Source organism: Alnus glutinosa, chromosome 3, assembly GCF_958979055.1.
Source record: "Alnus glutinosa chromosome 3, dhAlnGlut1.1, whole genome shotgun sequence".
NCBI classification, from domain to species: domain Eukaryota; kingdom Viridiplantae; phylum Streptophyta; class Magnoliopsida; order Fagales; family Betulaceae; genus Alnus; species Alnus glutinosa.
In genome coordinates this window covers 545606-559737 of record NC_084888.1, presented here as the reverse complement: position 1 = coordinate 559737, position 14132 = coordinate 545606, and the positions used below count along the sequence as shown (strand labels likewise).

The 14132-nt window shown below is 37.9% G+C and overlaps 2 protein-coding genes across 2 annotated transcripts; both read right to left on the bottom strand.

The window, feature by feature from the left end:
• Positions 1-1746: 1746 nt before the first annotated feature.
• LOC133864834 (putative clathrin assembly protein At4g40080) lies at positions 1747-3064 on the bottom strand. Its single transcript, XM_062301261.1, has one exon. It carries the CDS (start codon positions 2907-2909, stop codon positions 1830-1832), a length of 1080 nt encoding a protein of 359 aa, XP_062157245.1. The 5' UTR covers positions 2910-3064; the 3' UTR covers positions 1747-1829.
• Positions 3065-11871: 8807 nt separating this feature from the next.
• Positions 11872-13475, bottom strand: LOC133863460 (RING-H2 finger protein ATL32-like). The gene has a single exon (XM_062299390.1). The coding sequence runs from the start codon at positions 13360-13362 to the stop codon at positions 12427-12429; it is 936 nt and encodes a 311-aa protein (XP_062155374.1). The 5' UTR covers positions 13363-13475; the 3' UTR covers positions 11872-12426.
• Between the last annotated feature and the right edge of the window lie 657 nt (positions 13476-14132).

Genomic DNA, 14132 nt, shown 5'->3' with positions numbered 1-14132 from the left:
TTAAGTTTAGTTTTCCAAATTTAATTAGTTGCTTAATTCAGGTTTATATATATATATATATATATATATATATATATGCATGTTATAAGAAGATAAACGGGTATATATATTGAAGTTTTGTAGAATGAATTATAGAATTAGCTAGCCGAATTTTCTGGGTTTTCTTTGCTTCTAAAGCTAGCTATTGGTTAGCCGGTTGGTGAAGTTTAAACAATTAGAGTCGTCGAATTTCTTTTCTTTTTCTAACGGTTTCTCCGAGTCAGACGAGTACTGTCATGTCTATTCGATATATCTTATTTGTTTTCTTGTGGATTAAAAGTTCTTTTTCAATAGATTCTAACCCTTATGAAATTCTAGCCTATTCATCGACCTATTATTGTAAGTTATTTTGAACCCTTTCCACCACTGACTAAAATATTCACGACCGACCATACATAAGAGCATTCACAGTGGGTTATGTAAAACCCACTGTAAATGTATAATAGATAACCAAAGCATAAAAAGCCCACTCCATCGGCTTCTCTATCCTAAACTTAAACTGGTGTTGATGGAGATTTGTGAACAGTACAACGCTACATGGGGCGTTGCACTGTTCATACATCTTTCTTTTTTTTTTTTTATTGTATTTTCACGGACAAAAAGGACGATCTCTGCGTCTCTCTGTCTGACGCTCACCACCCGCCTTTTTCTTCTTCTTCCTTCTTCTTCCTCCCGCCTTTTTCTTCTTCTTTCCTCTTCTTCCTCTTCTTTAGTGGGCGACGGCTTCGAAGAGTTGGGTCTGGAGGCGATTGAAATGGGAGATGAGAGGGACTGGGCGTGAGGGAGCTAGAGGTGGGAGGAGAGAGAGGAGGGTGGAGGAGGTGGTGTGTCATGGCAATTTCTGTAAAGTTAGAAGCTTGAAGATGAAGGAAGAGAGAGAGAGAGAGAGAATATTCATTCAAAAAATAAAGAATGGGAAGAATGGTTGCGTGCAGAGTGAAGAGAGGAGTTCTAGAAGTCAAAAGAAGATAAGGGTGGAGTGGCTCTTGGTAAGACACGTGGCAGCTTAAGGATAAATAAGGGCAGGTTTTTTTTTTCTTGAGAAAAAATAATGGCAATGTTGGACCGTTGGTTCAGTTTTTTTTTTTTGAAATCACAATGTTGACAATGTTGGTTCAGTTAGAAAGCACGCTTGGTGAAGGATTGGGAATTGGTCGGTAGAATAAAATGATAAAAAGTAGGAAAGAAAAAAAAATAAAATAAGAATAAAAATAAATATTTAATTGATGTAGAGTTAAAAATAGATAATCGAACGTATGATATTTTTTAAAACTCTTTATGTAAACTAGCAAAAGTGGCTTTTGCTCATGTATAATAGATTAAAGTTTACATCATCCTCTAAACCCAACCAAACTAGCACTACACCGACAGCCATTATATTGGTCCCTAGTTTTTATGGGATGCATAAAATTATAGGGCCTGTCAGAGCGGCTCAGAAGCGAGCTGGCCTGGGGATACTGATTAAGAAAATCAACCCAACTCAATCCTAGCTTTCCCCGCTTTCTCTAAATCAACCATGAATGAACCAGAGAGGGTCGAGCATATCCCAGCTGATAGGGCCAGGCGACTTATTCATATATACTTTTTTTTCTCAAAATTTAAGGATTATAAATTAGCTTCACTAGGTTTAAATATCTTTTTCTATTTTTTTTGTTAATTCCGTGCTCCTACTACATCCGGTCTGATCAGTGGTTCCGAAGAAATCAATTTGCATGAACAATTTCATTCGACCAAAAAATAATTTACAAATTAAATAGATTCGAAAGCATAGAGCGGAAAGGAACTTTCAATCATGCATACGGTTCCATTGACTCTAGAATCTGAAAAGGAAACCCGTCCATTCCCAACCTTCCGGAAGAGAACCGGACCGAGTCCCCTGACCTCAGAACTCGCTCAGCAAACCGAGCTGACTCGGCCACCTTCTCTTTCTTCACCCTAATCAACAACTTTTCCTCATCTTCGTACACCTTCTTCCTCCCAACCCTATCCTTAATCTCGCTTATCAAATTCCAAAAGCAATCGATCAAGGTCGTCTTCTTTCCAGTGGACAACTCCAAAAGCCGCTCCCTGCAATTCTCTAACCTTTTCAAAGCGCAAGCCAAGTCGACCGATTCACCGAAACTCAGACCATTCAGCCTCTCCCTAAACTCACTGACTCGGATCGAAGCCTCGTTTGTCGCCGAGAAATAGTCCTCGCCAACAAAACCCATAATCTCATCCACCAAGTTGTTCCCTTTCACATGCAAAGAATCCGGTCTTTTACAAATCTCTTCCATCAAACCCACCAACGAAACAGTTTCTTTAAGCAAATCCTCATTCATAAGCGCTGAGATTGTTTCTTCATGCTTCTCTCTCTCTATAGTATTTAAAGAGGAGGCAAGAAACAAACCCAAAACCCTAGAGGTAGACAAAAGGGTCTCTATGTATTGCGCGTACCATCGTACCCATGAAGAGAGCTCCCAAGTGATGGGGCTTGAGTCGTCACGGAAGTTGGAGAGCTTGAGGTAGTTTCTGCCGCCATTGGAGGGGTACACGGAGAGCTGGTCCTGGAGGATGAAGCTGCCGTGCTTGATGACGTGGTGGATGGTGATGAGGCACTTGAGGGCGACGGAGGAATCGCGGGTGCTCTGGAGGCGGTCCATGAGGGCCTCGATGGCGACGGCGGCGGTGGCGCGTGAGCTGTGGCCAAAGGAGAGGATGGTGGCGATGTGTTTGTCATTGGGAGGATTGAAGGGATCGTGGGTGGTGGCGCGGAGGAGGGCTAATTGGAGAGAGAGTTTCCTGGGTTTGGAGAGAAGGGCTGCTTTGCTTTGGGAGGCCTTATCCTTGATTAGGCCTATGATATCTCTTACCTTTGTTATGTGCCCCATCGAGTCGAGCGGGCCAAACGGAGAGGAAGGAGCGGGTGCTTTTCCTTCTTCGATCGGTGGGAGAAAATATAAATATTTCCAAGTTTCAGACTTGACCCGATCAGGGCCATTATCTTCTTCGCCGTCGAGGTTTTATTCTATCTTTGCAAGTTGCGAAAAGGTAGTCAAATTTGGAAAGGAGGATGATAGGTGTACTAAATTCTTTTACTAAAAGATGAATATTAAATGATGTGAAGTTTATTTATTGAAAATGATTAAAATAATTAATAAAAAAAAATACTACAAATACTAATAAATAACTTTACATCATTTGACACCCATCTTTTGGTAAAAGAATTTGATACCGTATCATTTCTCATTTGGAAACTAATCGCGTGGGTGGGTCACATCCTTCGTCCGCTGGGAAATCTAAGGGAGGAAAGCTCTTACACGTCGACATATCGATTTTGTTTTTTCTTTTGGTTTTTGCTCATTGACATTTAATTTTTCGGATATAAATTTTATTTTATTTTATTTTTCCTGACCCGACTAAAATTTGTTTATGTATGATGTCGAAACGGAGGTACGATGCGTCGATCGGTCAATGTCAACCCATTAGTACGTATGCAAAATTTGTAAAGTTATATATTTATTTATTTGAGACTTGTTGAATCTATGAATTATTTTTTTCGGGATGACAATTAATGATCCTCACCAACTTACTAGGTTTTTTCCTTTTTTTTTTTTCTTTTTTTTTTTTTAACAAAGAAGAAACAAATCTTCATTGCAAAGACTACCAAATACATCATGATCCAAGTCCCAACAAAGGATCTAGGAAAAAGACTTCTCCCTAACAATAACATCTTGAATACAACAAGAAAAATCTGATCTCCAGCAGACATTTAGATTTTTCAACATAGCTTCTCTAGCCAATACATGAGCCACACTGCATTTGAAGCTCTTTTAACATGAACAAAGGAGGAAGAGTGAAGATCTTTGAGTTCCTGTAAAATACTTTATGTGATATGTCCAGCTATAGACAGGTGAGGGGGAGAGGAATTTATTTCTGTCACTACCTGAGAAGAGTCTCGTTCAAAAATACAGTTTAAAAAATTAAAAAAAACCATCAAACCTGCAACTTTAAAAAACAGATTTTTTGTACTTTTAAATCGCAAATTTTTATTTATTTATTTTTAAACGCAATTTAAACAATTCATTTTCTACAATTTAGTTTAAAATTACACTTTTTTATCTACGGAATTACAGTGCTAAATGCACCCTTGCAAAAGTTACAAATTACAACGTTCAATTTGTAGCCACTCAAAAAGCTGACACGTAATTAACATATTACAAGAATGTCAATGTTCCGAGAAGACAAAGGGCAATTGTAAATATGTTAATTACCAATTGCCAACGAAACCGAGCTTCAAAAAATGGATAGACCTAAATTTAAAAACTTGAAAAAGTGATGGGATCTAAGGATGGGGATGACAGATGGGGGCTACAAATGGACCTTCAGATGTGGAGGTAAAGTTGATGGACTCATTGAATTAAGATAAGTCGTCAGGGACGACGGATATATAGGGCCTCCAAAGAGATGAGAAAGGGAGGGGGAAGAGGGGAGAAAGGGGGAGGAGGAGGCAGTGAACGGCAGCCGGCTCTTTTAGGAAAAATAATTTCAGGAGAGAGAACAGAGAGTTTTCGATTCACAAGTCACTTTTTGTGGGACTCACTCAATCACCTCTAATAAAACATGTCATATTTCTATTTGTCTTTTGTAAGCCTTTATTTTATTATTTTTTAATTTAATTACAAGACAAACCTCCTACAGTCAACAATAACATCTTTCGGAAGGGAAAATATATGGGATACTAGTAGTATTAGGCTTCGTTCATTAAAATTTTTATTTCGTGTTTTTTCTTCTTAAAACATAATAATAATAATAACATTTTTACCTATATATATATATATATATATATATTAGAATCGTGGATCGCGTGCAGCTATCAATTAAAATGATCGATGAATTGTTTCTACCGGAATAATTTGTTCACAAATTGCTGTAAGTTGTGCAAAAATTTAACTTTAACCTGCAAAAGAAAATATTTATTATTATTGCTAATTAAAAGTAAAACTAGAATAAATCTCACTTTGTTGTCTCCATTGGATATGGATTTATTCCTGTTTTCATACTTCCTCGTGCGCATCTTTTTAAGTTGAAATCCGACAATTCCCACTTTGGTCGTTGAAAAAATCGAAAGGAGAAGATAAGTGATCGATAAACCATTGCCACATGACCAGAGCAGCTGCTCTAATTTATAATTTAATCAACCACTTTAGAATAGACGTACAGACGACACATGATTTGTACGTGTTGGGTAAACATCCCTTTCAAATTTTCATCAATCCCTTTAATTTTACTCGGTCCATATGTACCAAAACTTTTTAGACTTAGTCTTTTTAAATATCTGGTTTACTCTTTTGTTCCATATTTCAGTTACAACTAACACAATTGAGGTGACATTAATTTTGATTGTTTTATCTCATCTGTATTATATATATGGTTGATGGTTGGCTACTTGGCTAAGTGGGTCTCTCTATATTAAAATTAAATAGCTGTAGTCTCTAGACTGCTTAAGTAAACCCCACTCTGTTTGACGTGCCATAATATTAATTAATTAAATATATATATATATATTAAGAAACCACACCTCAATCGCCGGTCAACCTTAGTGGCCATGGGAGACTCTAACACCCACCCAAATGGTATATAGTTTCGGTTTATAAGCTTCACAATTTTTCACGAATTGCCTATTTCATAGGAATGTAATACAAAATTAGCAAGTTAAAATTATAAGGTTTAATTCGTTTCATTAAATGTGTCCAATTAGGATAACCTATATATATATATATATATATATATATATATATATATATATATATATATATATATATATATATATATATATATATATATATATATATATATATATATATATATATATATATAGTCTTAAGAGTACTAACAACAATTTCTCTTAAATTTTTCATCAATTTAAAGAATTAACCCACTTTTTCTTTTTTCTATTTAAATACACTTTACAATAGCTTCAATTATCATTTTCATATATCATTTAAATATTACTTAAATTAGGACAGAAAACATCCTACATATAAAATTGGCATGTGTCATTTAGCATGTGAGAATCACATGTTATTTAAATAGCATGTGCTTCTTACATACTTTTTTAATAGCATTAATTAAAGAACATGTACTTCTCACATGTTTAAAGGACACGTCATTTTTATATGTGGATTGTAAGAAACTTCTTACAAACCAGTTTGTAGGAAATTTATGTCATTTAAATTAAATGCTAAAAGAATGAGAGATGAAAGATAAATCATTTAAATATTATTTTAAATAAATGCTATTGGAAAGAGAAAGTTATTTATATTAAAAATAAGGGTTAAATACGTTTTTGGTCCCTGAGTTTTGAAAACTTTATTTTTTAGTACTTAAGTTTCAATTTGTATCACAGATGGTACCTCCGTTTTTTAAAAAGACCAAATTAGTACCTCAATCAAGTTTTCCATCCAAAAACTAATAGTCCACTAAGTGTCAACCCCCGAGGGTTGACACGTGTTTTAATATAAAAAAAAAAAAATCAAAAAAAATATATTATAAACTTAAAAAAAGAATTGAAAATTTGAAAAAAGAATAAGAAGATTGTCGCTGAGCTAGCCTGGCCGATCTGAGAGTGGTCAAACCACCCTCATGGCCCATAGGAGTGGTTCAGCCATTCCCAAGGGCCAAAAACCCTTTACCATTTTTTTTTTCTGCCATGGGGTGGCCGATGGCCGAACCACCCCCATGGTGGCCAAGTCACCCCTCTTATTTTTCTTTTTCTTTTTTCAATTTTTTTTAAGTTTTTAATATTTTTTTTAATTAATTTTTAAAGATTTTTAATCTTTTATTTTTTTATACTAAAACACGTGCCAACCCCACACTTGGCGGGCCATTAGTTTTTGGATAAAAAACTTGACTAAGATACTAATTTGGTCGATCTTTTCCCAAAACAAAGGTACTATCTGTGATGTGAATTGAAACTCAAGTACTAAAAAATAAAGTTTTCAAAACTCAGAGACCAAAAACATATTTAAACCTAAAAATAATGCTAAGGGAACCACTTTTACTTCCCTAAATGTAGGATACAACTTTTGGTTTCCTTGGTTTTTTTTTTAGTTTTGGGAACAATAAGAGAATCTAATTCAAGTGATTTTTTAAGAGTTTTTTCTTTAATTACCTCCGATATGTAAGATACAATGGTGTCTATATGAGCACCCTTTTCGTCAATAATTTGATAAAAATACCTAATAGAGGCATCGATATACTAATGCTAGCTCGAAGCATATTCCAAAAATTTATTAAATTAGAAATTAAGAAACATATTAATGTCAAAAGGGTGCGAAATCACGGGGGGATTGTGATATATAAGGAAATGCTCTACTTCCTAAATTTTTATCCCTAAAAATGATTTTCAAATAATGTGTTATCATCTTATGAGATGGTAACACATTTTTCAAAAAGATAGATCTTATCCATGATTGACACATAATTTGAGAAATAACTTTTGTAAAAAAAATTTATGTAAGTATAGCACTTCTCAATATATAATCTCTTTTAGACCTACTGCTTGCTATATATTCAGGCCTGAGCTTAGCCAGCAAATCCCGCCCAGAATCTGAGTTGCCTGCGTGTTTGGTTAGCAACAACCAGCCACTCTTCACAATGAAAATGTTCAAATTAGGCCTCTATTTAACTTTCTTGTTAAGTTCTAATTTTTTAGGATGAATCTTTTTTATCAATGAAAAAATATTTTATATACATAACTAACTAAAGAAAATTGCACTTGAACCATCCCTCCAAATAAATATTTGCAAAAGTAGAAAGAAATTATCTTTACACAATACTACTTACAATTTTTTTTTTTGGCTAAATTAATATTATCAAAAATAATTCAAATAAACCATTAGTTGTCCTATCACAAAATTTGGGGCCAGGAAAAAGCTCAAATATCATATAAGTAGACAAAATTTCTTTCAAACTGTAACCCAATTTGTTAAACTAACCTATATTCTTTTTTCTTTTTTCTTTTTTTCTTTTTTTGAACAAATTCATCAACCGTCATTATCAAGTAGTCGAGAAAATTGATCTAAGAACAAAAGGATCTAGGGACACACTTGTTCCCTAAGTGCAACATCACTGATACTAGAAGGAATTTCTTCCAATCCAACCACACATGCTCTAAACAATGGACGGGGACCTCATTTGCTCAAACATGGGCAACTGAATTCAGCTCCCTTGGTACATGAACAAAAATGGCAAAATTAAAATAAGATAATTCATGTTTAATATTATCAATGAATTGGCCAAAACGAGATAGAGAATGTGAACCCGAGTTGATCTCAAGGACAATCTGCAATGCATCCCCCTCAAGTATGATGTAAAAAAAAAACCCACATCTTTGCAAAAGAGACAAGTATCCAAAGCTGCCATTGCTTTTGCCATGACTGGTTCCACACTAATCTTCTTGAAAGCACATTTTGCCCCAGGACAAAACCACAATGATCACAGGCCACAATCCCCAAACCAACACAACTCGTAGATTTGTTTATAGAAGCATCCCAGTTTATTTTGATCATACCTTTGGGTAAGGGGGTTGCCATCTTCTAGTAAGCATTGTTGGGCTAGATTCTGCTTCCCTGTTCAACTGAGGGGCATTGCTCTTCAAAAAAGCCTCCAACCCCACTGTTGCCTCCTGCACTACCATGGAAGGATGAAGGAGAACATCATCAAAAACCACTTTATTCCGCTTGAACCATATACGCTGGGTCAAAATTGCCATTAAGTTTAAATCATCCCACGCCCAGCCTGCTGGAGAAAAAGCTCAAGAACTGTTGAAAAGAGTGTCCGAGGAAGCTGATCTTTTGGAAAATCAAAGGGCCACTACCCACACATCATGGGCAGCTCGGTAACTCCACACAGCATGAAGAACATCCTCCTCCTCCACAAGACAGCAAGGGCATAATTAGAGTCCACCCCTTTCGGTTGAACTCTTACAAGCTCTCCAAAGGAAATGTTTTACAGAATTTGGAGTCTTTAAAAACCAAATGAGTTGCCAAACATCCTTTTCCTTGTCCACATCCGAACAGTCTCCCACCATACGCTGTTGAAGTTCCTTTCTAAGGTGGTAGGCACTTTTGACAATGAAGACTCCATTCTTGGTGCCCTACCAGATGAGTTTGTTAGGTGGAAGGGAAGGATTAAAGGGGATATTCAGGACCGCATGTTCTTCCTCTGCATTCAATACAGAATTCACTAAGTCAGCCTTTCACTCCTTTGCGTGAGAATTAATGAGACTTGCTACTTTAGCATCCGCAGCAAGCAAGTGGTGGGGAGATTGGATTGAACATGAAACTGAAACAGGAAGCCATCGGTCCCCCCATAACTGAATATTCTGGCAATTCCCAACCCTCCATATTAAACCATGTTGGAGAAGATCCTTTGCTGAGAAGATGCTCCTCCAAGCAAAGACGGGCGGCTCCCAAGGGAGGACTCCAAAAATGGGGAGTGGGGAAAATATTTTCCTTTGAAGATCCTAGCCACGAGGGTGTTAGGCTGTTGCAAGATCCTCCAACATTATTTGGCAAGCAAAGCTTTGTTGAAAATAATAAGATCCCTGAAACCCAAACCTCCTGCCAACTTTGCACATCCCATTTTCTCTCAGCTCATCCAAGAAATTTTTGAGTTTGACATGTGTCCCCACCAGAACCTTGTCATCATATTGTTTAACTCCTTGCAAAAACCAACCGACATTTGAAAGACACTCAAGCTGTAAGTTGGTATGGCTTGAATCACAGCCTTTAAAAGTATCTATTTCCCTACTTGAGAGAGGAACTTGACCTTCAAATTTTGAAGCTTCTTCCACATTCTATCTTTAATTCCTTTGAAAGCTTTTGTTCTGGATTTTCCTACTAAAGTGGGTAACCCCAAATAGGTTTCAATTCTTCGGGCCTCAGAGAAATCGGATGCAGTGAGAATCTCATGTGTTCTTGGTGAGGTTGGTATTCCTGCTGAAGAAAATGGATGTCTTTTGCATTTTTAATTTATGTCCTAACCCTGTCTCATAGGTACCAAGGATTTTTAAAAGGCGCATCCACTCAACCGAATTTGCTTTGCAAAAAATAAGCTGTCATATGCGAAGAATAAATGGCTGAGTTTTGAGCCTTTCACAGAAGTAGGTACTCCAGAAATAACTCCAATATTTTCAGCATGTTGCAGCAATGAGCTCAAAGATCTAGCACAAAGTAGAAACAAGTAGGGTGAGATCGGGTCCTCCTGCCTAATTCCTCTAGAAGGGAAAATCTTGCCCACTGGATTGCCATTTACAACTACAAAATAGGAGATAGACCTAACACAAACCATGATAAGCCTGATCCATCTCGCTGAGAAACCAAGCTTTTCCATGATGGCTTCTAGAAAATCCTATTCAACCCTATCATAGGCTTTATTCATGTCCAGCTTTATGCCCATATATCCCACCATACTCCACATTGTGTCTAAATGGTATGCATAGTCTTATATGCTGCCAAAATGTTGTTTGTGATCAGTCTACCCGGGATGAAAGCATTCTAAATGTTAGAGATGGTATCAGGAAGCACCTCTTTTAACCGATTTGTCAACACCTTAGAGACGAGCTTATAAAGCACATTGCATAAACTTTTTGGTTGGAATTCAGTAACACACTCTGGGGAAGGGACTTTGGGGGACCAAGGCTATATTGGTAGCATTTATTCTCTTGTCTAACATATATTCTTAAAGCATGTAATTCTCACATATATTTTTAATAAGATTATATCATAATCTTATTCTCACTGTATTTTTTAAGCATAATATAAATTTAATAAACTGAATTAAAAAAAATAAAAATAAAAAATCCCAATTTAAAGCAAAAACTTTGTCCCAAATTAATGTCCATCCTAAAGCAGATCAGAACCAACTTCTAAAACTGTGTTACAGCATGAGCCCTCTCTGCATCTTTTTCATGCCGGAGAATAAAAAATAAAAATAAAAAACTGCCTATAAAAAATGCTTAAAACCACTAAATAAATTAATGAGAAGATAAGTATATATACAACTATACAAGAAATATTATTGTTTACATGACCAACACTCGAACGGGGGACGGAATCAACGACTCTTGGGCTCCCTCGGCCTTAACGCCAAGACAATCAAAGGGCATCTTAACGAACGTCAATACCTATTTCTTCCCAATCGTCAGATTCCCATCCCCACTCAACTTGGGATACTTAAGAGAAACAAAAACCTCGGCGTCCTCCAAAACACCCACCAGTTCGGCCGTCCAACCTGCCGGTCCACACCACTATTCTTTCCTCTGCTATTCCCTTCCCTGCCCAAAACGACGTCATAGCTACTTGACCGCCTTAGCTTCCCACTCACCACGATCTGCTTCCTCACCTCCTCCGGCAAATCTGATCAGACTTCAGAGTATACCTCCTCTCTGTATTCTCTCCCGACTGAACCAGTGAGTGACCCGTTGAGTGCGACCTTGGGAACTTTCCCAATATTCTCGTCCTCGCTTGAGAGTCTCTCCTATGATCATCCTCAACAATGACTATATGTTTGCGTCCAAAATTGAGCAAGGCTTGTAAAACAAGTTTTACGTCCCAATTTTACTTAAAAAGAAGTTTTGTCCAAATTAAATTAACATATTGAGTTTGAAAGAAATTATAATCAGAAAAACGAGTTAATCTGGGAAAAAATCCACAACCCCATAACTGATGATGATTAGATATATATATTCTTTTTACCCAATTCACTTTGGTTCTATTTGAATTCACTAAGTATGAATGACTACCTCCCATCACTGAAGAAAACTTAAAAAAAAAAAAAAAAAAAAGAAAGAAAGAAAAAAGCTAGAGAGGAAATTAAGAGTAGAGTTTTTTACATGATCCTGCTACAAACTGGATGTTTCTTCACATTCAGGCAAGATAATGGCACTCCTAGTAACGTTATTAACAGTCTCTTGGCCCAATCTGATGTGTTTTAATTGCCTTCAGATTGTACCAAACACACACCCACACACACATATATATATATAAAAGCAATTTAAACAACTCCACAACTTGCCTGGTCAATTCTGAGACAGGCCAACTCACTAAAATAACCATATAAAAAGCCCTCTAAAACTATCCAAAATGGGCTTTTGGTCGCACCAAAAAGCATCCTGATCCGCTCTCCAGGTAGAATTGATTAAAGAAACAAGGATTAAAAACCCCACTTGCTAATATTTTGACCCATTTTATCGATCGAAGAATCGAATCAACCCACTTCACTCCAAACATGAGCGCCTTCGGATTTAATTAATCACAATCGAACCGGAGACTGCAGTGCCGACCAGACTTCACGTGGATAACATCTAACAGCATTCGTCACATTTTCCTTCAACGGACAGCCTTAGACGTCCACGTCACCACTCCTATACTCTTTCCTCGAACTCGCTACTGTTGCCAAAACGACGCCGTTGCTCATCGAACGCTCCAGCTTCTCACCCTCCAAAAGCTGCTTCCTTACCTCCTCTGGCAATCTCAACGTGTACCTCTCCGTGTTCTCTCTGGGTTGAACCGGCGAGTGACCTGTCGAGTGCGACCTCCGTAACTTCCCCGATGTCCCCGTTCTAGGCGTACGGTTCACGATCTCAACGACCCGTAACTCTCCGCCTTGAGCTTCCTCAATATCAACCACAACATGATTTTGTTCTTCGCCGAGTCGGGACGCTGAGTTTTCCTGGGTCGGCTCGTTGCTGGACTCGGTTGACTGCGATGAATTGGCGGCTAATCGATTGACCGCCTGGGCGACCTTAGCTCTGCAAACCGGACATGTAACCCGAGAAGTTAACCAGGTGTCGATACAATCGGAGTGGAAGACATGGTTGCACGTGGGTAACAAACGCAGCGTTTCGTGGTCCTCGAACTCGCTCAAGCACACCGCGCACTCGAGCTCTCCTTTGCCGATCTTGAGACCCTTGACCGCGGAGTAGGTGACCACCGGAAAGGTCTCGATCACCGCCCGGTCTAGACCGCGGCGTCGGGGGTGGTCTTGGCCAGAGGAGGAGGCGATGGGCAGGGAGGTATCGGCGGCGGAAGCGGCGGCGACGGCGACGCGTGACCGGGCACATTTGCGAAGGTAGATGGAGAAGAAGGCCAAGAAGGCGAAGAAGCACACGAGGGCCACGGTGATGATCGTCATCGACGGTGTGATCTTCCAGTCGAAATCGAACGAGCTCTCCGGCGATTCCGTACTTGTCTCCGCATTGGCGAGAAGGCACGCCTGCGCAATGAAGAGCACATGGGCCCATGTGATCCTAGGAACATCTTCGATCTTGACTCTCATTTCTGAAGTCAGAAGTTGAAAGAAAACAAAGCTGCTCGCTCCGTTGATTCAATCTGAAGACTATAGTACTACTCTAGTCATCCGATGACCAATTTAAAAAGCAGGGGATATAAGAAGAAGAAGACCGTGCTGGGGTAGGGTTGGCAAGGGATGATACCAGGAGCATGGCACGTGGCAAGAGGTAAACAATCAACTGGTGACGGTTGTACCTGGGACATTTTGTAGTATATCTCCAATAATTAAGGTTTTGTCGTATAAACATAGTATAATGTCATAGGCAGGTTTTCGCCTTTCGCTGTGGTTTACACGCGAGATTTTGTCCATTTCCTTTGTTGTTTTATTATATATTATTCCTTGCGTACGGGAGGTGGGAAAGTGGAAATGAAGGACGGCAATTTTACAGAAGTTCTTGGAAGCTCCAGTTTAAATCGTCACGAACCATTATGTTTGGAATATTTGGGCACGTCTGTTAGGAAAAAGAATAATTACTATTAGAAGAAAAAATTGGATTTGACTAGTTATTTTTATTTTTTAGTTTTATTGTAATACTTTATACAAAATGATAATAACTTAGAGAAATGAAAGAGATGGAGAGATTAGAGTAATTCAGCCTATTACTTGTATTTTTAAAAGTAAAATAAAAATATCCCTCAATTTTGCCCTGGTGATGTTTTCTTTTTGACCTCTTTGGTTTTTTGTTTTTGTATTAAATATTATGGAATCATTGACCGCCAAGGAAAATGTACTGAAAATTGAAATGGGAGGATCGG